At 38.6% G+C, this 23,322-nt stretch overlaps 1 protein-coding gene across 13 annotated transcripts in view; it reads right to left on the bottom strand.

The window, feature by feature from the left end:
- Ptprk (protein tyrosine phosphatase receptor type K) overlaps positions 1 to 23,322 on the bottom strand; it is a 525,156-nt gene that overhangs the window by 390,460 nt on the left and 111,374 nt on the right. For all 13 annotated transcript variants that reach the window (XM_041654412.1, XM_041654413.1, XM_041654400.1 and 10 more), the window contains exon 2: positions 7,100 to 7,222. In XM_041654412.1, the coding sequence (XP_041510346.1) occupies positions 7,100 to 7,222 (123 nt within the window). The remainder of the gene's footprint in view (positions 1 to 7,099; positions 7,223 to 23,322) is intronic.

The following is a 23,322-nucleotide window of genomic DNA, read 5'->3' as shown; positions in this document are numbered from 1 at the left end:
AAAGATGAACGCATGGACTCTGAAATTGACTCTGTATTCTTATCTGTAATTCATGTAGGAAGTTGGACACTCTCTAGTAGGGACACCAATATAATTCTCTCTCTCTCTATCTCTCTTTTAATACTGAACTGCTTTCCCCCTGTGAGATACATTGGAGCACATCTAACTTAGATATATCATGTACCTGAAATAGCAGGAAGAAAGCCCTGTCTCAGCATGCCATTTCTGTTCCCTATAATTTAGACATTCCTCATGCTGCATTTATGTCCATAAAGGTAATAATCCTTGCATTAAAAAGTAGCCATTCGTTGGTGGTTTATCCTTCAAGTGCTCCGTGACACCCTTTCACTTCATCACTTCGCCCTGCCTCCAACTTTTGGTGTTTTTAATAAGCAACTCCAATGTGGTAAACTATCTTGTCTGCTGCGCTCAAGGCAAAAACACCAACAGACATAATGATGACAAGGTTTGGACAGGAACACTGAAATAAGCCCGTAATTCTTGTCCTAAAATAGACCACTGTAAACAATGACTTAAAATGATTTCCAAACCCTGACTTTACTCAGATGCCTTCAGTGAGTCCTTGCTTTTTTTCTTCTAGCACACATGCTCTAATGACACAGCAGATAATGTGTATTTTTAAGGTTGCTCGGACCGACAGATGCAAAGTGTTCATCAAATAACTAAAAATAACATAAAGGTGAATACATGAAAGGGGAAAGTCTCACCCCAAAGGATGAACATCTTGGGAAGAAACTCTAAAGCTCAATAGTCATTCTAGCTACAGTGAATCCTTGAAGATATTTCTCTAGGAGAGTAAGAGATAGAAAAACAAACGGTGTGTGGTTTTCACTTCAACAACAGTAGAAAGCCAATGTAGATTAAATAAAATAAGTAACACTGTACAGTAGACTTAAGTATCTATGCTGGGGTCAAGGAAATGTATCAGTCTGGCTGTAACGACGTAAGAGCAAGGCAGTATTGTGACAAATTACTGATCTGTCCTGATTATCTGTAAGCAAGTGACTTCCTCTGCTCCTCTCAACATCACGCGTTTTATAGGGCTCTGAGGAGGATTAAAAAATTGTATATGAAGCTGTGGCAATGATGGCTCAATGGATAGAGCACTTCTCATGCAAGCATTGGGAGAGGAGTTTGGATCTCCAGACCTACATAAAGTCGAATGCAGGAGGTCTCTAATCCCAGGCCTTTTCTGGCCAGAAGGAGGTGGAGAGATTCAAATTCTAGAAGTTCAGGGTCCAGCTACACTGACAAACACAGCAAACCAACAGAGAGTTTGTTTCAAACAAGGCACTGACACCCGCAGTGGTCCTTGGACTCTCTCGCCTTTATACAGGCTGGGCATACACACGCACACTTACAGATACAGGGAGGAGGGATTGAGGGAGAGAGGTAGGGGGAGAGGGAGGGAAAGAGAGATTTCCCAAAAAACTCAGGAATCTATCAGTTGAGAGCTAACTTTCATCTCTTAGATGCATATATGAAAGAGTCTGAGCTAGCAAAAACAGTTTCCAACTTTTCCTTAATGCCCTAGTCTTAAAGTCTCTAAGTGTTCATCATAGTGACTACCTTGATGGAGCTGGAGTGGTGACAGATTAAGATCATTAAGTTCCCCCATGAATTCTGTCATGTGTATTTAACTGTAGACATCAAAGTGTCCACTTTCTCCACATCACACAAGCAGAAGAAAGTACCAAACCCGGGACTCATGAGCATGTTCCTCTTGAATATGCAAGCAGAAGGAAGCTCACTAAATAAGTATCTGAAGTATGTAAGCTCTATTTTAACAACCTGGCTAATAAATCACGCTTAAAACTAAGAAAATGAAGACTCATTTTTAAAGGCAACAAGTTAATGCAAAGGCTCGTTTCATAGCATGGCTAACGTCTGTAACTCTCCTGCATAATTTCATCTGTTTTCTAAACTGTAAGGCCATAAACTATTGAATCACACCTTGCTACGTTTTACAAGAGAGAGAAATGGTTTCCTCCTTCAGAATTCTGGTTAGTCAGAAATAGAACTTTTATTTTTTTTATAGCATACAGTATGTGCAGTTTAAGTTAAAAACTCCATGCAGTGATTTATATTAGCAGTAGAAAGAAGCAAGCCGAAGGTAAAATCTAATGTAGTCATAATTTGAAACACTGTCAAATGGATACTCTAGAGATTCTAAAGTAAAACATAATTAATCATTTCAGAGAAACATGTTCAAAGGAAAAAGCTGTTACAATTTCAGTGAGAGAAAGTGAAATGTATTGATATGTCAATCACGCCCCTCGTTCTCTGGTCTACACCAGAACAGATAGTCAAATGGACAAATACATTTGTTTCATGTGGTCATAAGCACAAAAGAAACCTTGACAGTCAAGATCACAGACATAAATGTGTATAAGATCAAAGAACAATTTCTAGTTCTGTCCATTGTTCACACGCTCTGGGGCTTCTCTTCTGTATTAATGTAACAGGTCTCCGTATGGAACACTGCTATTAGCCTGGCAAATGAGGAAAAGACAGTGGTGGCTCTCCCTCTGTACTAACTAATAAATAGTATTTGAACATATTTCATATAGATGATATCACTTATAAGTGCAAAAGTTTACTGAATAATTACAATCTTTTTTTGATCACATTAGAATTAGTCATGACAATGTTTAAGAAACAAAAACTGTCACTGGGTTGTTTTCTTTAAGAAGAGGGAAAAGCTCTCTGAAATAATGACCAAAATCTTTATTTACTTGAGTGGTGTGTTTGCATGGTGCACGGTGGTGGTGGGGAGTATGGGGTGGGCTGAGGGTGGGTGCACCTGAGCAAAAGTCATAGAGGGACACCCAGGGTCTGCTCCTGTCACTCTCAATGCTATAGATAGGGTTTCCCACTGAACCTGAAGCTCACTGTATCTGCTGGGCTAGTAGGACAGGAACCTCCCAGGATTTGCCTGTCTCCATCACCAATTCTGGGGTTACAGTCACATAAAGCCAGGCCCAACTTTTTATGTAGGTACCAGGGAACTGGGTCCTCATGTTTCCACAACAAGCATTTTGACCTAGTAAGAAATTGTTGAACTATGAGGACCGAAGAGGAGTTCCAAGACAACCAGGAAGCTCCTCACCTTTTGGACGATGAACAAATGGCCAAGAATTTGGTGAATAGATAACCGGAAAACAAAAACATAAGCCCAAAGATGAATGCAGGCTGCGGTCAAGGGTGGCAAAAGTGATTACTATCTGAGGTCTCCTGGAGAATCTCTTCCGCTAACCTACAACATTATAATTATTATTCCAGCTTCTCAACAGCATTTTTGTGAAAATGGGTCTTACTTACTTGTCACTCTGTACTAACTCGTAAGATACAGACAGAAAACAACTCACCACCAGGAGCTCAGCAATTTCCGAACAGAAAGCAGTGCCACCCAGATCGATAACTACCCAGGGTATCCAGCATCCGGCTGTCTCCTTCAAGCCTCTCCCTATGCAAGCACTACCACACAGACATCTAACTCGTCAAGCAGCTGACCTATTTTTGAAATTTAAGGAGGTAAAATACAGTATCTCCTCTTGGGCCTGAGTTCATTTTCTGCTGATGCTTGTGAAATTCATCAATACTGCTATGCACAGCACGAGTCAATTTCCTCACATTGTGGTGTGATTTCATCGAACACACTCCCACGCTTTGGTACATTGTACTACTGACAAGAATTCAGGCTGTCTTCATCTTGGAACGATTAAGAACATCGGTACTATATACAGCCGTACATTCCTTGAATGAACACATGTACTCAGTTCTCCTGGGCTCATATCCAAGAATGGATTAGCTGGCCATTAGGCCGTACAAAGTGGCTATGCAGATTTACCGTCCACAGTAGCCTAAGAGGCTTTCCCTTACTCTGTATTCTTGTCAGCAACACCTGGTGTCAGAGGGGTGCCACGGCTTCTCATTACGGCTAGACTTAGCTTTTCACTGACGAGTAGCTTTTCCTATTTTCATATGACTTTTGGCTACAGGGCACATTTATGAAGCGTTCATTCTTCTGCATGGTATTTTCAAACAGCTAATGGTCCTTTTTGTCGTTATTATTGTCATCTAACAAGCTAAGAACTGCTCTGGAATATGGCAAGCAGTCACTAAAAGTAGCATATTTCTCGCAAGAAGTTAATTCCTTATTTTCTTTATTTTTACCTTGTTATTTCAAACTGTTGAGTCACCTTTTTTTTCCCCTTCTGAAGGCCAATTTAAAAAGTCAATAATTAACAATGTCCAAGCACCTCAGAAGGCTCAATACCATGTTTGTCTCACACAGACAGACTTCCTCAGACACAGGGCACAGATGGTTGCCTTGGCTGTGTCTTTTGTTTCTGTTTATGTATTTTCAGTAAATGAAATCTTAAGCAAGCCTACATATCTGTGTGCAAAAGAAATGATGGGTCATTTAAAAATTTTAAATAGATTATTTTATTTATTTTATTTTATGTATATGAATGTTTTACATACATATATGTGTGTATGGCCCATGTACATGCCTGTTGCTCATGTAGGTCAGAAGAAGACATCAGATTGCCTAGAACTAGAGTTACAGACAATTGCAAACTGCCTGTGGGTGCTAAGGACCAAATCCCTGTCCTCTAAAAGAAGAAGTGCTTTTAAAACAGCTGAGCCAACTTGCCAAAACGGGATGTTAAAATTTAGTAAGTCTAATTATGTCCACTTTGCCAATATATGGACAGATTAATGCTTAGTTGGCTCTTTAAAAGAATATCAGAAAGAAAATGGGGAGGGGACCACATTGTAAGAAGAACTGAGTAGGACCAGGTAGATCCTTCAGTCAGGAATGTGCCTGCCATTCAAGTGTGAGACCTTACTTCTGTCTATCTCACCATGCTGAACAAGGATAAGGCTCTTAAAATTCCTAAGGCAGAAGAAAGAGAGTGAGACAGAAAGATTCAGGTTGGCCAGACAGACAAGCCAGCTCTGCAAGCTCCAGGTGAATTGGAGACGTTGCCTCCAAACCAAGGTGGAACACTCCTGAGGAGCAGCACCTAGGATCGTCCTCTTGCCCCCACCAGCACAAATTCTCATGGGCATGCGAACACACACGTACACTCACAAGCATAGAAAAGAAATTAAAGGAACACACAACACAAGGCCTCTCTCACTTCTCCTCAGACCACACAAAGTTACGTTCTGAAAAGTATTCGTGACCTTTTCCCTCCTTTGCATGATTAATTATTTAATGTGCTATTAATTGGAGGATATGGCTGAATTTCAAACACTTTCATTTTCAGTGCATATCATCCTTTACTGTAACCAGCGATTAAGTGATTGTGTGAAAGGTGAGTCAACAAGGTCATCTGAACATTCTCTTCAGCACTCATTACCCACCATCAACAGCAATTAGTAATGGCAACATTTCCATAAATCAACGTCTTTCTGATTATTCTCTGATGATAAACAGTCAAAATGTGTGCATTCTGGCACACATTCTTTTTAATATACATGAAATATTAAGTCTAAATATACCACTGAGAAAACTCAAGTGAAAACGTACAGTGGTTTCTTTAATCAAAATGAGCCAGAATAATAATTTATGTGCCTTTGAAAGAAGAATGCAAACCAACACACAGGATGTAGGGAGTCTGCCAAAGTGTCAGGGTCAAGCTGAAGAAGACAAGTTTGTCCACGAAAGACTGCCCATCAGTGTATTCCTCCACAAAGAAGATTATGTCTTAGTCTAACCACAAAATAACCATTTGCTTACTCAGCCAGGGAATGCTACAGTTCAAAATAAAAAGCAGACCTAATCCAGGCCCCCAGCACAAAATAGAACCATACAAAATATTTCCAAAGAATATACTCACTGTATTTATTTACAGTCCTCATTAGAGATCCATGTTCTGGGTTTTATTTTATTTGCTTTGACTATTTATCACATTCTGCTGATAATCATCAATGGTTTTTCCTTTGTTTCTATGAATCATATGAACTAGCAAGATTTTTTAATCAGTAACCAGAATTGATATTTTGCACTTAAAATGGTGATGTCTAAAATTCACTATCAATTATGGAGGACATTATGAATTTGTAGGAAAAGAAATCAATTTAAACCGTCTTTATTTAATTATAATAAAATACTAAAATTATACTCCCAAAGAAATTATTAATAGAAAATCAATGTATCAGTTAAATGATTCATAGCATAATGTAGGAATGTGATCTGGATATATAATTATTTGTTTCTTTCTAAAGATCATTTGTTCATTTAGGTATCGTGATTCAAATTTTATGTTTCTTTCTGATTTTATAATTAATCAAGTTACTGTTAAATACACAATTTAGAATTAATATGTAGAACTGAAAGAAATACTAGTCCCATAATTTATTATGTGGAAGATACATATTGATATGATACATCTTGATGTGGTTTTCACAGATCACAAAAAATCATGACCGGTCCGAAACAATCAGGAAATATACTACCACAAAAATCAAATATCAATCCCTAAAAGTTCTAGATGAGTAAGGAACAGGCCTCTGCCTTGTTGGTACAAAATCTACTCAGAAAACATCTCAGCTTGGTAGTTTTGACTCCAGGGGGTCTCTCTACAGAGCCAGTACCATACTCATATTCTGGGGGTGAAGGAGACAATTTCTCTCCTGATTATAGGCTATTGAAGGCTTGCCCACAGTCTACCTGGACCAAGTGAAATATAATCGAAGATATTCCAAATGACTAAACTTCATTATATTTTTCCTATAAATTTTGCTTGTTCTGTGATTTTTTTTTTCAGGTTTAGTGATTTTACTTCTTATTAAGGGAGTAAAAGCAATGTTTACAAAGTTACAGATGTTTCTCCAAAGTGAAAAGAAAGATGTAATAAGAATTCTTGAAAAATAGAGGAGACGTTATAAAACACTGTTAAGGAAGAGGTAAAGAGTATTTTAAGAATTTTAGATGTTACCAAAAGGATCAATAATAATAAATTAGATTTGAAGTACCAATAATAATAAATTAGATATAAAGTAAGAAAATACTGTTTAGTCTAAAACTATTCCCTGGACACTGAGTTAGGAGAACACAGCTTACCTTGAGGCATTTCGGGGGGCAGGTAATGGGGTTCCTGCGCACTGACATGGACCCATTCAAAGTCATCATATAAATCCTGGTGGTAGTCACAGGCTCCCGGCCCATCATCAAAAGTACAGCCACCTAGAAAAGGAAGGGAGGAACATTATTGCATTCGATTACATTCTACACACATTTTCTCCATGTGAGAAAAGCACCTGAAGAAGCAAGTGCTAAGGGTGAAATATGTAATTGCCATGACACGTGTGATCTTAATTGTTAGTGATATTCTGTTGGCACTACTCTTACGAAAAATTCAATACCAATAGAAACCTCAGTACATTCTACTGGGTTGAGCTCCAAAGCTTTGAAGCTTTCATATAAATATATATATATGATATGTGATTTTTAAATTAATCATATATTTATATATATGCCTTTTAAAAATAACATATATGTATAAACACATACATACAAACACACACACTCACACATGTATGTATATATGCTCAGCCTGGTAGTATACACCTTTAATTCCAGCACTCAGAAAGCAGAGGAGGCAAGTCTCCATGAGTTTGAGGCCAGCCTGGTCTACAGAGCTAGTTCCAGGACAGGCTCCAAAGCTACACAGGGAAACCCTGTCCCAAAAAGAAAAGAAAAGAAAACAAAAGATAAGAAAAGACTCACAAACATTATATATAATGAGTCTTTACTTCAATTTATAAAACTACAATCTAAACAGTGTTGACAGCCTTATTGCAAAGGGGGCAGGGAGTGTGAAAACTTTCTTTGCAGCACAAATTCAAAACAGTGAAGTTTGAATTTAAGTCTTAACTTTAAAGATGTCTACGCTGTCTACTACAGCAAATCAAACACACAAGTTTACTGAGATCTAAATAGTGGTGGAGGTCTGGGGTCGGCTCTTCTGTACAATATTTATATTATTTTCAATCACAGTTTACAATTTTAAAGTGGGGGAAATTGAAATACAAAACGGATCATTTTAGTCTGTTCCCACGCTCAGCCTTCCATTTTGCTCAATGGCCTGATTTTCACAGAGCGAGTGGCCTTTCCCCTTTCACATCGGCCATTTTTCGGCCTCTCTTGTTTACTTTCAGATGTGACTATAAAGCAGGGGGAAAATGATTACATTTGCTTCTCAGCTCATCTACAAAGGGTACACAAGTCAACATATAGGGTTTACTCAAATCGGGAAAATAAGTGGCCAGTATGTCTAATCTGTAAAGAAAATGGATTACAACTAATGAAAATCTAGCAGTGGCTTTAATGAGAAAAACCAATAACCTGCCTCCTTTCAAGTGGCTTATTTGCTTAGTTTCCATGGAGATCACTGGAGAAACTTGGGGAATTCTAAGGCAGGCAGTAACAGCTAACAGGTGGTAAACCTCAGACCATTAAATTCACCTCACTCTCCTAATCAAAAGTTCGTCACTTTGGCTGTGACTGAAAGACACCGTCTCCAGCAATGACAGAGAGCAACTGCATCAAAAACAAAACTGTAAAAGACAAAGAACTCCACAACCCCAAAACCTTTCCCAAAACCAGAGTACACTGGGTTCTTCACATCTTTCCTCTGACTACAGTAATCCTCCACTATAACCCACAGCCCAACAGCTGGAACACCTACCATTGCCTTTTGAACATGCTAAAAGTGACCTTTGTTGCACAGGTATTCGTGAAAGAAGACATACTTTTCATTTAAAATTAGCTTCACTTAGAATTAATTTAATTCATTTAAAACTTACAAAAGGAGGTTGCTAAGACATGCATCTTTACATCCCAAGGGGAAAAGTTCCTCACAGATAGAATTCACTATCAAAGCCCCAAAAGACTTACTGCTTTGCAGTGTAGGCCTGAGAAGATCCCACTGCCCTTTATGTAAGTCTGGGCTTCCACTGTACATAAATTTAAACTATCAGTAGAAATCACATTGACTCATTTGGAAGATGGATGGCTGTAATTGCTGCCCCTCATAGACATGGTTAATTTTAGACTTCAGTGTTCAGATTAATAGTAACAGGGGGAACAGCTATACAGAAAAAGGGGGTTGACATTACTTATCACCGCTGTACCAGAAATGTGTCAAAGGGATCTTGAAATCATTAACTGATCAGCTCGACTTGAATGATAAGAAAACTCCTTGAAGATAATCTTCAAATTCTATTTTACAATAAGTTCTAATCCGAGAGGAACCACAGACCTATTTATTACATGGAAAGCATATTTATAAACCTGCGTTAGCACATTTTCACTTTCTGCTTTGTAATGTGAGTTTCTGTCTTAAGATTAAGGCCAGTGAAGTGAAGATGAAGTGAAAAGGACAGGAAATAGGATTCAATAATAATAACTCTAGGCCAGTGAATAAAACAGAATGATACATGTGACAACAAGATGATCAAAATTCTAAAGAAACCAAAGGAATTGACTGTACTCGCTAAATCAGGTTGACTAAGCTACACCTAAGGAAGGATGGATGCACCAAGAAAAAAATGCCAGTAGCTCTCTCAAGAAGTGATGAGGGATTCCTTCTGTATACTGAGAATACCAATGGTTAATAAAGAAAATGGTTTGGCCTGATAGGGTAGAACTTAGGTAGGTGGGGAAAACTAAACTGAATGCTGGGAGAATGGAAGCAGAGTCAGAGAGAAGCCATGGAGCCCCACCAGAGACAGACACCGGAACCTTGCGGTACGCCATAAACTTCATGGCAAAATGTAAAATACTGGAAATGGGTTAAAAATCGATGTAAGAGCTAGTTAGCAATACATTTAAGTGATTGCCCAAGACATGATTTAAATAATATAGTTTCCGTGTGATTATTTTGGGCCTGAGCTGCTCAACAGCCTGAACAACCAAGCGAACTCGCTACAACAAAGAAGTTCAATCCTACCTCTTGGGAACATACTCTCCTTTTCCTAGGCTCCTCTAGTCCCTTCTACCCTAAACCATTTCTAAACGTTTCTCTTAAAAAGCCTTGGTTTCTGAGCAATGGTGGCACACACCTTTAATCCCAGCACTTGGAAGGCCGAGGCAGGGGAATCTGAGAGTTCCTGCTTTGTAGTGATCGATGGACATGCATCGACTCATGACTGTCCTTTGTTCTACGACCATAAAAAGCTCATGCGATCACTTCTCCACCAGAGCATGACATTCAGCTCATGTTCCTGAGCCATAGTATGTGTCTCCAAATTAACTCACTCCTTTTGTAATAAGAGCCATATTTTGTGTCCACAGCTCTAATTCATAAGCAAAAATATACCTAATAAGTGTTAAGTTTCACCCAGCTGCTGGAAGGAACACCAAGTGGTAAACCTGAATTGTTTACCAATTTCTGTTCTTCTGTTGCTGAAGAACTATGAAAGAGGAGGCACCTTCAGTTTCCAGTTATTCTGTCTGTCAGCTCCTAATGATAAGGCAACAGAGGGGGAGCTGCAAGTCACCCCAGAGCAGAGGGGACGATGGTGTTTAACCCCAGTAGAGAACTACTCCCGAAGAACATCTCAGATGCTGATTCCTCTCCCTCTGATCACTCAGTTAAGGGGTAGCTTCATCATCACAAGTGTCTTTTCACCTCACTGTGAGCCACATAAAGGACCTTGTACCCAGGTTAGCAGAACTATTCTTCAGTAGAATAAGGACAACTTGTGATTATACCACTGAAGTGACACCCTGTCCCCAACAAGCATGAAGCCTCATGGGTTGTGCCTGGAATGACTCTCGAGCATTTATCAAAGATCATGGCATGTGCATGAGAGAACAGAAGATAGAGACGCTTGAAATGTATGAGAAAAATAAGCTAGACTCAAATTGTTGTGAGGCTTTAGAATGTGAGGGTGCTTGCTGCCAAGCCTGATGGCCTGACCTTAACTCAGCAAGCTTTATGAGAGGACAAAAATCAACTACCCAAATTTTTGAACACGCACATATACATGTACACACACACATACATACAAATTCACTCACGCATGCATGCACACATGCATGCAGACACAATAATAAATAAATAAATGCAAAAAATCACTTTCAAAACTCAAATTCTACCTAAAGTCAGAATTCTTTGTGTAATTTTTTTTTTGTCGTTGTTTTCTTATTTGGTTTTGACTCTGCTGTTGCTGCTGGTGGTTGTTTGTTTGACTGGTTGGTTTTGCTGGTGTTTTGAAATAAGGTCTCCTGTAGCCCAGGCTGACATTAAACTCACTATGTAGGTGAGGATGACCTTGAACTCTGAAACCTCTTGCCTTCTTGTCCTGAATTCAAGGATTACAGACCCAAGATAACACACCCAGTGTCTGTGACCTGGAGGATACAACCTTGGGACTAATGTTTGCTAAGCAAGTACCAGACTATGGTACATTTTCAGCCTATGAAGCCTAGCTTTTCAAAAATACTCTGGAGACCTTAAACAAGTCTGAGCCATGGGGGAAATATTTATTTATAGTCATTACGGAAGGCCTAGACAGCTTGTTCCACATAAACTGTGAAAAGTGGGCTTTGAAAAGCCAATGTAGCAGCATCTTCCCCATTCTACCTTCCAGGGCACTGACCAATTTCTCATTTCTTTACTGAGTATAAATGCAGAACACAAACAGAATTGCCTCTCGTGGTTCTGACTGTTTCCACAGCACGGGCTCTATTTAGCTATGGACAAGGAAAATTTTCTCATTAGCTTAAAGAATGTGGGAAAAGTATACTCCTTAAAAGAGCCCATGGAAAATCATAGACTGTGTTGGAAAATACGGCATATTTAGTACAATTGTAAGATGACTCTCGGGAAAGTGAAAAAAGTCAGCCTTCGCCAGTTGTGAACTAAGCAATAACATAAACCTAGTTGGTATACCACTTCAAATGATGTTTCTTTATACTGGGACAAAAGAAGAACTGATACATAATAGAAACTTCAACCACAGACAGTATTAAACTAAACAAGATTTGAATAGTTCCTATTATTGTGCTGATTTAGAAATTCCAATAAAAGGGTCTAGAGAAATGGTTCGATGATTAAGAGCATCTGCTATGACAAAGAATCCACCAAGGTCAGGGCACCCCTAGATGCCTACAACTCCAACTCCACTGGGATCCAAAGTCTAAGGCTTCCACAGGCAGCTATGCGCAAATGAATATACTCACAAAAGACACACAACTAAAATAACAAAAAATTAAATCTGGCCAGGCAGTGGTGGCGCACGCCTTTAATCCCAGCACTCAGGAGGCAGAGGCAGGCGGATCTCTGTGAGGTCAAGGCCAGCCTGGTCTACAAGAGCTAGTTTCAGAACAGGCTGCAAAGCCACAGAGGAACCCTGTCTTGAAAAAAAAATTAAATCTGAAGAAAACACAACATAAAATCACAGGTCTGAAAGCAAAATGCCCAAAGAAGCCAATATATCCCACCAAAATAATTCTAAAGAAAAAAAAAACAAAAAACCTTGCTACTCTTGACTGATGTACACGTTGATAGGAGCAAATCTTTATTCCCAGAAAAACATCTTATTGGAAAAAAAATAGAGAAATGGCTTTCAGATAATGTTCCTCTGAAAAATGCTGGAATGTCTTCATAGATTTTTGTTTCCTGTTAACTGCACACACCTGGGAATATTGGAAGTACAAAATGAGAATTGATGAACACGATCAATGCCCAGGTAGTGTGTGTCTTTGTCAGCCCTAAAGACAGCAACACTTTTTCTTCATTTCATGTCTGAGAATTAAAATATGCACACTACACATATACACACACACACACAATTCAAGTGCACATAAATAATTAATTCCATTAGGAGAAGATGAATGAATCATAATAAGTCATTCTAATTGTTGCCACTGAGGACCTTAGTGGGGAAAAAACTTAGAAATTATAAATGAGAGTTTTAAAGAAGATAATGAATCCAGACTTGGGGAAAAACCCTTCAGGCTGCTTGCAATTAATTAGTATGTGAAAATATTATCTGAGTCTACCTAGTTGCTAAGGAAAAGGAACCCCTAACATGTTTCCTTTGAATTTGGAGCTATCATTTATGAATAAGGAGGAGTAGTTCTTATTGATGAGAAAAAAACTCATTTAAAACACATTCATCGATTTTCAAATTCTTTCTCCCTGGAGTCCCAGCTCTAACTGAAAGTACATGCTTAATATATATAATCCAATATTACGTAGATGGCAAGGCTTCTTACTTAAATTGTCTAGGATCCAAAGCAAATTTTATACGTTGACTGCATAACCATACTTCAATAAGACCGACTTAACCAGAATGGAGCAAGAAGCTCCATTACACGCCCCTCCATCTCTTCAATGAAGTAATAGTCAAATAACATGCACATCAATTAATTAGACTTAAGCAATTTTAAGGACCTAGCATACACTTTGGTGATCGAAGAGAGTATGCATCTAGACACAGCGTGGAGTGTGGATAAGTACGTGCATAGCTTTGCTATTTTAATTTTCTGAGTTTCAATTCCCTCCCAAGTAATATCAACTCAATAATGACTATTCTGAAATGCTGTGAGCATTAGTCAAAATTCTCACAAATAAAGCTACTTACACTTAATAATTTTCTATAAAGTATACCCTGTCTATAACCCTGGGACATTTTTCAGTTTATACATGGGCTATGCAGATTTGACCCTACACAGATAATTAACAGCTAAATGAAAAGAAACATCTTTCAATTTAATTAGCCAGAAAGACGGCAGAGAGGTTTCTATACAACCAGCTTTTCCCTGAACACGTATCATACATGTTTTCAAACAGGAATTGCACCCTTAAATCAGGAGTGACCAAAATGTATCTATGCAAAGCCAGTTAGGAAACACTTCAGGTTCCATTTAATTTCTATTGCAATTACACAATTTCTTTTAACTGCAGCCAGAAAGCAGTCCAACAGAGAAAAGGAGCTAACAAATGACATGGCTGCACTGGAACAGAGCATGTCCTAAAATAGATGGAAGTCTGGATATGGCCCATAGGCCATTCACCAGCCCATGGCTTAGACCACTCTCATCTGAAACATTCTGAAACTACTGCTAGAACTTAGCCTGGTTAAAAGCTTATTTTTTACATAAATCAAGAAGAGTAGCAGCAGGAAACTCAACTAGAGATGGAATGTGAAACAAATCCATCTGTCCTAAGTCAAACATTTAGAGTGCTAAGAGAAAAAGAAATATGAGACTCTTTACCCTAAAGGTCTAGCCCCTTTGTACTACAGAAGAAATTGTATGGCATGACCTTGCATAGTCATGTGGACATGCAGAAAAAGGATAGATGGGTAGCCTAAATCTATATGTGACTTCTTGTAACCTCACAATGAAGCTAATAGAAGATTCCATAGCATTAGAAATCACTGCAGAGATGAAGAGTCTTATGAAAATGTGGTAGTGCAAGCCACTAATCACAGCATTTGAGGAATAGAGGCAGGAGGTTCCAGGAGTCAATACCAGTCTTTGCAATGCATTAAGTTTGAGGTCAACCTAGACTCTATCAGAATCTTCCTCCAAATAACAAGGAGGAGGAACACATTCATAAAATATACCTCATAATAAAAAAATAATAATCACGCATGGTAACAGACTAAGGTGTACCAAAGAGGAGCTGGAGCAGTTTAAAGCACAGACCTGGTACTTGGGTTCAGTTCTCAGTACCCACATGGTGTCTCACAGCTTCCTGTATCCCCAATCTTAGGGAAACTGAAGCCTTCTTCTGGCTTCCTTGGGCACCAGACATGCACATAGTATACATACATACATGCAGCCAATCATCCATACACATAAAATAAAAATAAATAAATATTTAAGCGAAAATAAGAAAGAGAGAGAGGGAGGAAGGAAAAATAAAAGGAAGGAAGGAAGGAAAAACACCGAGGAAAGGCTGTGAATCCAGGCACTACAAGCTGACCATATCAGAAAGTACCCAGCCCCACTCCATCCATGACATTGCCCAGGTAGTGCCCGATATTCTCTAGAGGAAAAAACTGAACTCACAAATGTAAAAGTTCTTTTTGATGCCACAAAAAGGAAAGCAGCCTTTGCTGTGCGACAACAGTCTTGTACACTGTAAAGATTTGTCACATATATTGGATTAATAAAATACTGATTGGCCAGTAGCCAGGCAGGAAGTATGGATGGGGTGACCAGACAGGAAATATAGGTAGTGCGACCAGAATAGGAGAATTCTGGGGAGAAAAAAAGGCTCAGTCTGCAGTTGTAACCCAGATGCAGAGGAAACAAGATGAGAATGCCTCACTGATAAAGATACCAAACCACATGGCTAACACAGACAAGAATTATGGGTTAATGTAAGATGTAATAGTTAATTAACAAGAAAACCTAAGCGAATAAGCCAACCAGTTTATTACTAATGTAGGACTCTGTGTGTTTCTTTGGGACAGAACAGCTGTGGGACCAGGTGGGACAGAAGCCTCTGTCAACAATCCTTATTGGATATGATGACTAATACTGCCAACATGCAAGACATAGAACTACCTAGAAGACAAACCTTTGAGAAAGTCTGGGAAGGAATTTATGTGTTAACTGAGGTAGGAAGACCCACCCTGAAAGTGGGCTACACCATGCTGTAAAATGGGATCAGAGCTTGAATAAAAAAGAACGCACAAAAAAGAGGCATTTACCTCTCTATTTTCTGTCTACAAATACAATATGACAAACCATCCCACACCCACACTGCAACACCGTATTTCTATGATGTAACGTTGTTCCCTGCCATGAAGCTAAAAAGAACACTTCTCCTAGGTTGCCTCTTATCTGGTACTGTGGTCACAGCAATCAGGAGAGTAACTAATACATCGTATAGTTATAAAAGTCTGTCTGGTTAAATAATTTCAACAAATAGTTGTATTTAAACAGAGTTAGTTAAGGTAAAAATTTTGTAAGGTAACTTTGCCTTGTTAGCTTGCAAGTTTCATGTTTTACCACTCCCATAAGGTACACAAACAACCAATGTTGGGTTTCAATTACTTTTTTACATTTTTTACAAAAATATAATTAGATAGCCTCCCCCTTCCCTTTCCTCTCTCCAGCCTATCCCATGCCCTTTCCCACCAACACCTGCCACGCCTCCCACTCTCAAACTGTTAGTCCCTTTTTCTTTACTATTCTTACATATATACATATAAGCACAAATACATAAAATACAACCTGCTGAGTTGGCAGTATATAGCTTCAGGGCTGACCACTTGGTGTTGGATAGCCCAATCATTCTTCCCCAGGAGGGGCTAATTCTCCCCCTCCACAGTCACTAGTTTGTAGTTCTTTATCTAGCAGTAGAATTCACAGACTTTGGGATCCTTAAAAACTAAAATAAAAACATTTTTGTAAATAACAGCAATTTTGTTCAGATGATATTTCCTTCTGCTGTCACACTAACTGTGATGAGAAATGTTGTTTTTTTTTTTTTCAGAGAACTTGAGCGAAAAAGCGCACCCGAATTTCTTTTCCTATCTTTTTACTTTTTAACTATCATAGCAAAAACCCCATCCTTGGCACTTAGTGTTAGATACGCAATTTTAAGGAAACCACTGAACAATGTAATTGAGAATAAATGTAGTGAAAAATAAAATTCCCAACTGAAGCCATGTTTACATTATGGCAAAAGTGGAAGCCACCCAAGCTCAAACCTAAGCCTTTCTTTGTTGTGTTTGTCACGGTGAGTTACTGGTGGGCTTCACTTCACCCACACATGACGTGGTCTGGCTTATTTCTGCAGTTGCTCCCAACCCCACTCAAGCATAGGTGATGGATCATTTTTCAAGATGAAGCAAATACTGTGATAGGCTGAAGCCACGGGAAACAAAATTCCATGACCGAGACTTCCAGCAGAGAGGAAAGGGCCTGTTTAGAATCTCAGATTTTAGATCAGACTGGAGAACTCATCTAAAATATGCCCCATCACATTTTTAAGATTAACAGCCCACTTAAGACTTTAAAATACACTTTAGAAAATAACAATATGATTTGAATGTAGTTTAGGCAATTAAAATGCATCTCAAAAGAAAGTAAATCATTGTTCTCCTATATTTTCATGAATATGTAACCCTTTTACTGTCAAATATTTTAAACTTGATTTATGAACAAGTTATAAATCAAAATTTGAATTTTCCACAGTTCTTTAAATAAATTCTTTTATGATTTTTGTGTCTGTATGTATGTGTTGATACATACATACATACATCTCCAAACATATGCGTGTATAGAGATACACACATACATATATAGAAAAACACACACGAAGACACAAAGGTCTATGCACACCTATGTGGGAGGTACTCATACCCAGCATATGGAAGCACATTAGGATGTCCCCAGTCCTGATCTCACTCCTGGCCGTATTTCTTTGAGGCAGTGTCTCACCTGAACCTGGACTAGACTGACCACCAGCAAGCCCCAGGGAAACTACCCCACCACAGTGCTGGGGTTCCAGCAGAATGCAGGGCCACACACACATTCTTATATGGGTGCTAGAGATTTGAACTTGGGTCCTCAGGACAGAGCAGTAAGTGTTCTTTATCGTAAAGAGTTATGGTTTTCTGTGCCATTTTCTGAAGTTATAACAGGAAAATTGCATATAATAATCAGTTCAACCAAAGCATCAGCTGATGTTAGATCCATTAGTTCACTCTCCACACCACTGAAGCCAGTCTGGCTTTCTACCAGGCCCGGAGCAAACAAGAGACTCACATAAGAAGCCTGAGTCACAATAACTTCCTCCTTAGTACTCTTTCAGAAAGGAGTTAATATTTTGTTATTGTTATATGGCTATGGTTAATATTTTGTGGGATTGAAACATAAAATAAAAATTTTTCAACTTGCAAAACACGTCTACAGAGAGACACTTGCGTGTCATCAGAAGTGAGAAGCCATTTCAACTTAACAGAATAAGGAAAGTTTGTGTTAAATTAAGCTTCACCAACATTCTGCTATGTCTGGGTCTTCCTTTTTCTAGTTTCTATATCACTGAAAAGGCAATTCACCTTGAGTTTCCCATCTCTACTTTCACCAAGTACTTAGGAATTCTATAGTCACTATTTGAAAACTCTCTGTATACCCCGTAACATTAGAAACAAAGTACACTGCAGACTGAAGCTATCTGAAAGTTAGGATGTGGGTTAGGAAAACATTGGCTGACATTCCTATGATTTTTCGAAGTACGTGGGAAATTCACAGTGTAAAATAACTAATAATCTGGCAAAGGAGGAAAGAAAGTATGAGTTTACAGTTACACCCTTCCTTTTGAGGCTTTTATGAGTGATGATAAACTCCATGAAGATGAGATAGACAGACGTCACCACTGACAATTCCCTAGTAGACTTCCTAAAACATTAAAACTAAACACTTGACTCTGCCTTGACATAAGGACATGTAATCATGTTTTTTAAGTGATCTTAAATTATGTCTCAACAAAATTAAGAAAGAAATCTAATATTTACTACACATATAAGGAAAAACTACAATACATAGCATTCACATGATAGGAAGGTGGAGGCAGGGAACCTGTTGGTGCAGAAAAGTATTCTGTGAAATGAAGAATGAGTAATAGAAAGATGTTAACTATCTTGTATGGTAGTCCCTAGCAGATCCTCCAAGAACAGGAGCAAGAGAATTTTCACAAACTTGAAATATCATCTCACCTAACTGATGACTGGCTGCTACAATATAATCCATTTAATCAATTTTCTCTCCAACAAATGTTGCAAAGCATTACAACCGGTTCTAAAATTGGTCAAATTGAGAGGTTTCCTGATAACAAGAAAACCCCTTTCTTCTGGATGGGATCTAGAAATAGGCTTGTTGGTGTTGTTTAATTTCCAATATACGGGGAGAAGCTAGGAAATAAGATTTGAATAATAGATGAAAGGCAGAGACAGTGTGGAGGTGGCATTTGAAGTTGGGCATCCCTGCTCAGCGTGATGACTTTCATGTCTCACTTCTCACCCAAAGCAAGAGCTCATTTCAGAATTTCAAATAATAAAGCAAATAAGAGTATATGTTATTTGAGCGCACTACTTTCAAGAATATCCTGATGTGTAATTATGTTTATAAAACATAATTTGTGTCTCAGCAAGTTTTAAAAATAAATCTGATCTTTACTACCCATATGAGGAAAACCTATGGCAAAAAATAAGAGGTATGTTTATGTCGTTTGCAAAAGGGCTGATCAGTGATTGAGATAACAACACAAGAATAACTAGCAATTTTATGTTTTAGATCCTTCGAATCCAACAATTTTACCCCCATAAATATACCCTGCATAAATATACCCATGTATTCTGTTCTACATTCTACCAATAAAGGTTGAAACTACCAACTCCCTAAATTAAAATATAAATTTCAATGGCACCCAAAGACAACAGGACCACTTTAAACTTGAAAGACAATGACACAAACTTGCTTTGTGAAGATGTCCTCAAATTCTGGGCTCATCAAAAAAAATGAGTTATTATAAATAGATAAGTCATGGGTTGCGGGGAGAAATGCACGCGGCACCCGCACTTGGTGAAGATAGTACAGATGTTCAAAACCATACAGGAAGCGGTGATTGCATGACCAAGCGATGAGAGAATTAAAGACAAATAAGAGTTATAGTAAGAGATCTTCAAGCAGCCAGAAACAAAAGACAAGTAGCACAGGAACCAACAGCAGAAAACCATCCCTCTTGAGTCGCCAATCGTATCCGGAAGCCATTTAGGATATCAAAAATAAACAGAGAAAAATTGTTTATGCTAGGGGTGAATACAACAGCACTGTCACATCAGCCAGAACCAAAAGTATCAAAACCAAAACGGTTTGAAATCTACCTTCCAGACATTCTGATACCTCACAGCATAACACATCTACTCTGTGGCTGCCTTTTGTCACTGGAGATCTTAACTAAAGGTAGAACCAGAAGGGAGACGAGATGAAGGTAAAATGAAGTTAGGCACCGACAGCGTTTCTGTTGCTGATTCATATGCACGGATACACACACATCTCCACGAAATGTTTGGATCACGACTGTGGCTATCTGGATCACTTCCTCGTAGCATTCACTAAGAATCTGATGTTAGTAGACTATATGATCCCAGAAGTAAAATTTCAATTAAAATAAAAAACACTCTACTAGAGAATTCACATGTACAACATACCTTGAGTGTCAAATCCCACCCCAACCCTTCCTCTTATGTCCCTCTCAAGGCTCTGATTAATTTTATTCTTTAGTCTGGGTACTACACTGGGTTGTTCATCCTGATAGAAATGACACACAAAGGAATAAAGCATGAAAATCGTATCAAAGAAGAAATTAGCTGATATTCCAAGAAATGTGTTTCAGTTTAGCTAAATGTATTCACTATTAGTCAGAAGAAGACTTGCTGGACTACAGAAAATCAGTGACAGAGACCCAGAGGCAACAGAACGGAAGAGACTGTCTGGAGGAGAAATAGTAGAGCTAACATGAAGAGTTTGCAGGGTCCAGAATGAGTGGAGACTCCTGAAACAGGTCCTAGATAGAAAGGCTAGTGGAGTTCTGAGTCATTCACTCTAAATACCAAAGTACTAATGGTCTGCTCATGATAACCACAAATTGCATGAAGTTGTGTAACTTAAAGAACTTCCTGCAGGTGCACGAAAGGCAAGTAAGATGCCCTGTAATTCTCTTTTGTTTGCTTTTTGTTTTGACTACACAGGGTCTCTCTGTATAGTCCTGGCTGTCTTAGGACTCACTATGTAGACCAGGCTGGCCTTGAACTCAGAGATCTGCCTGCCTCTGACTCCTGGAAAACTGAGGTTCATATTCAATAGGTTTTACCACCAAACCATAGTAGACCACCATATCTAGAAGGAAATATATAAGATTTGTAACCCACTTGTTGTTGTAGTTAAATCTACGAGAAACTGTACCCAACAATAAGTGTCGACCACTGGCAGTAGTTTTCCACTCACCTTCTCCCTCTTCAGTATCCCAAAGGGACTGGCTGTTTCCTATTAAGATTGATTTTGGAAGGTGCCGTCTTAAGAATCAGATGAAAGGATGTGTTTTTGCTGGAGATGTTGATCATAACAGGATTATGTTTCTAACAAACACTGAAAGTCATTATAAGTTGAGAATCTATCAAGTGGTAAACCCCAGTATGGCAGCTTTGACAAAATGCAGCCCTATTCTAGAGACTCTAAGAAAGACTACAGAATCTGACTCAGGTCTCTTCTACCTTCTACCTCCAAAGATGAGGTAAGAATTGGTGAATCAATAAATAAAACTTTACAGTCCTATAAAACACAGGTGCAGAAGTCACAGGGGGAGGAATAGCAGGCTGAGTAACTGGGTAAACTGACTTCCTGTCAAATCATTCACTGGGCTGAGCCCAGACCTTCAATGGCAAAACTTCCTTTCCAGGCAAAGATTTAGAATGGCAACCACACCACCACCTCCAAAGTCAGGCAGATAAGAGTTACAAGGGCCCCAAGGAACCAGGGACTCAGGCACAGCACGCACTGTCCAAGTTTCAATGTTACCTGTAGGAGTCAAATTTCAGTGAGTCATGTTTTATGATTTAGCCATAAAATCAGTCTCATTGATGGACTCAAATCTCATCATTTGCAGGAACATGGATGTAATGGAAAGACTGTACACGAAATGAAATGAGCCAGAAAGATAAAAACAAATTCTGCAGGTTTTCATTCACATGCCAAAGCTGATTCTGTGAAAACAGCATGGAGAGAACTGATAATTTGTGATCATGATCGGAAGAAAGGGGATGGAAGAAAGTCAGATAACAGGGACCCAGACTCAGAGAGAAGGGAGCATCAGTGAGCTCTACCAGAATTCACAGCAATTTATTATGTATTTTATTTTCAAAAAGAAAAGAAAATCAAGAGATTTACAAGATTCCCAATGTGTGCGTGAGCACGCACACTCATGCGCGTGCGCACACACACACACACACCCCACAGAAAGTCTTTAAAGAAAAGAAAATGCTGGTTGCCCTAATCGGATTATTATAGGTTATATTCAGATTATCACACTGTACTGCATAAATATGTATAAAATACTTAAGGACCCAAAATGCCATCCCTTTGCTTCTGTAGAAAAAGAGAGACTTTTATTTAGATGATATATTTGTTTAGTGAAAGTGCATTTTGCTTCAATTTTCTGAAAATAAAATTCCTCTAATATTGGTAAGGAAAAACACACCGTGGAGAGGTGGGATGGGAGAAAAATGAGAGAGAGAAGAGAAGAAATATAATCAAAGTACAAAGAGACATACAAACATGTGTATCACATATACATGACATCATAATAAGATCCATTACTTTGCACAATAACCAAAAAAAAGAAAAAAATTGTAAAACACAAACAATCCATAATTAGCTTTTTTTGAGAGAAGAGATTCTTAATGTTTGATTCCCTGACTGAGAACACTTTAACTCAGCTCTATGGTCAACTCCCCTCCACCTATTGGCAGCTTCAAGCAAATATAAGCAACCGCGAACGGCAGTATGTGCCACTTGGAATGTCATTTTATAATTACAATCTTTAAATGCATTAGAATTCACAAACAAAGCACAGAAAGTCTCTGTGGATCTCAAAGGAGATTAATGAAAATATTTGGTCAGAATACAAATGAAGTGTAAAGCCAACAGCTATTTTTAAAAGAGCCAAAATATTTCACACATATAGGAAGCACTAAAAGAGCAAGAGGGGTCTTTTCATTTCAAAGCACACATATAGTCCCACCAGGCAGAGAGATTAAGTGCTAATATTCAGCCTTGAATTTCCTTTGAGCCTTGTCCGTATCATATATCCTTGCTGTTTGCAGCTGATATTTAGGAAATCCACTGCTTCTTTAGAAATATGCATTTGCCAGCCATTTCGTTAATGACCTAAATAAATACAATAATTTCGCAGCCAACGTTATTGGAACGTCTAAGCACAAATTCATAATCACTAAATAAGGCTATTTTCTTCTTTCCGTGCATAATTACTCGAATCCAGGAGAATTCCTAAGCAGTATGAGCGATGGCAGAACATAACGTGTGCTATTTATTAGTGCACTTCCTATTAGCAGCAGTTAGTGGATTGCAAATTAGCTCCCCTATTCTTCTTTCACGCTCATTTCCATTAGAGCCTTGGATGTTTAGTTACTTCGCTGCAAAGAAAGCGGTGGGCCTTGCAGGAGAGCGGCCTGCCTCTTCTAGAGGACATTCATGAGACACCCTAAGAACAGCGGTGGAGGGGTAGAAGGTTC

Source organism: Microtus oregoni, unplaced genomic scaffold, assembly GCF_018167655.1.
Source record: "Microtus oregoni isolate MIOR12 unplaced genomic scaffold, Mior012 000006F_ref0000085, whole genome shotgun sequence".
Lineage (NCBI taxonomy): Eukaryota > Metazoa > Chordata > Mammalia > Rodentia > Cricetidae > Microtus > Microtus oregoni.
Note: the sequence above shows the minus strand (reverse complement) of the source record. Positions and strands in the feature narration are given on the sequence as shown.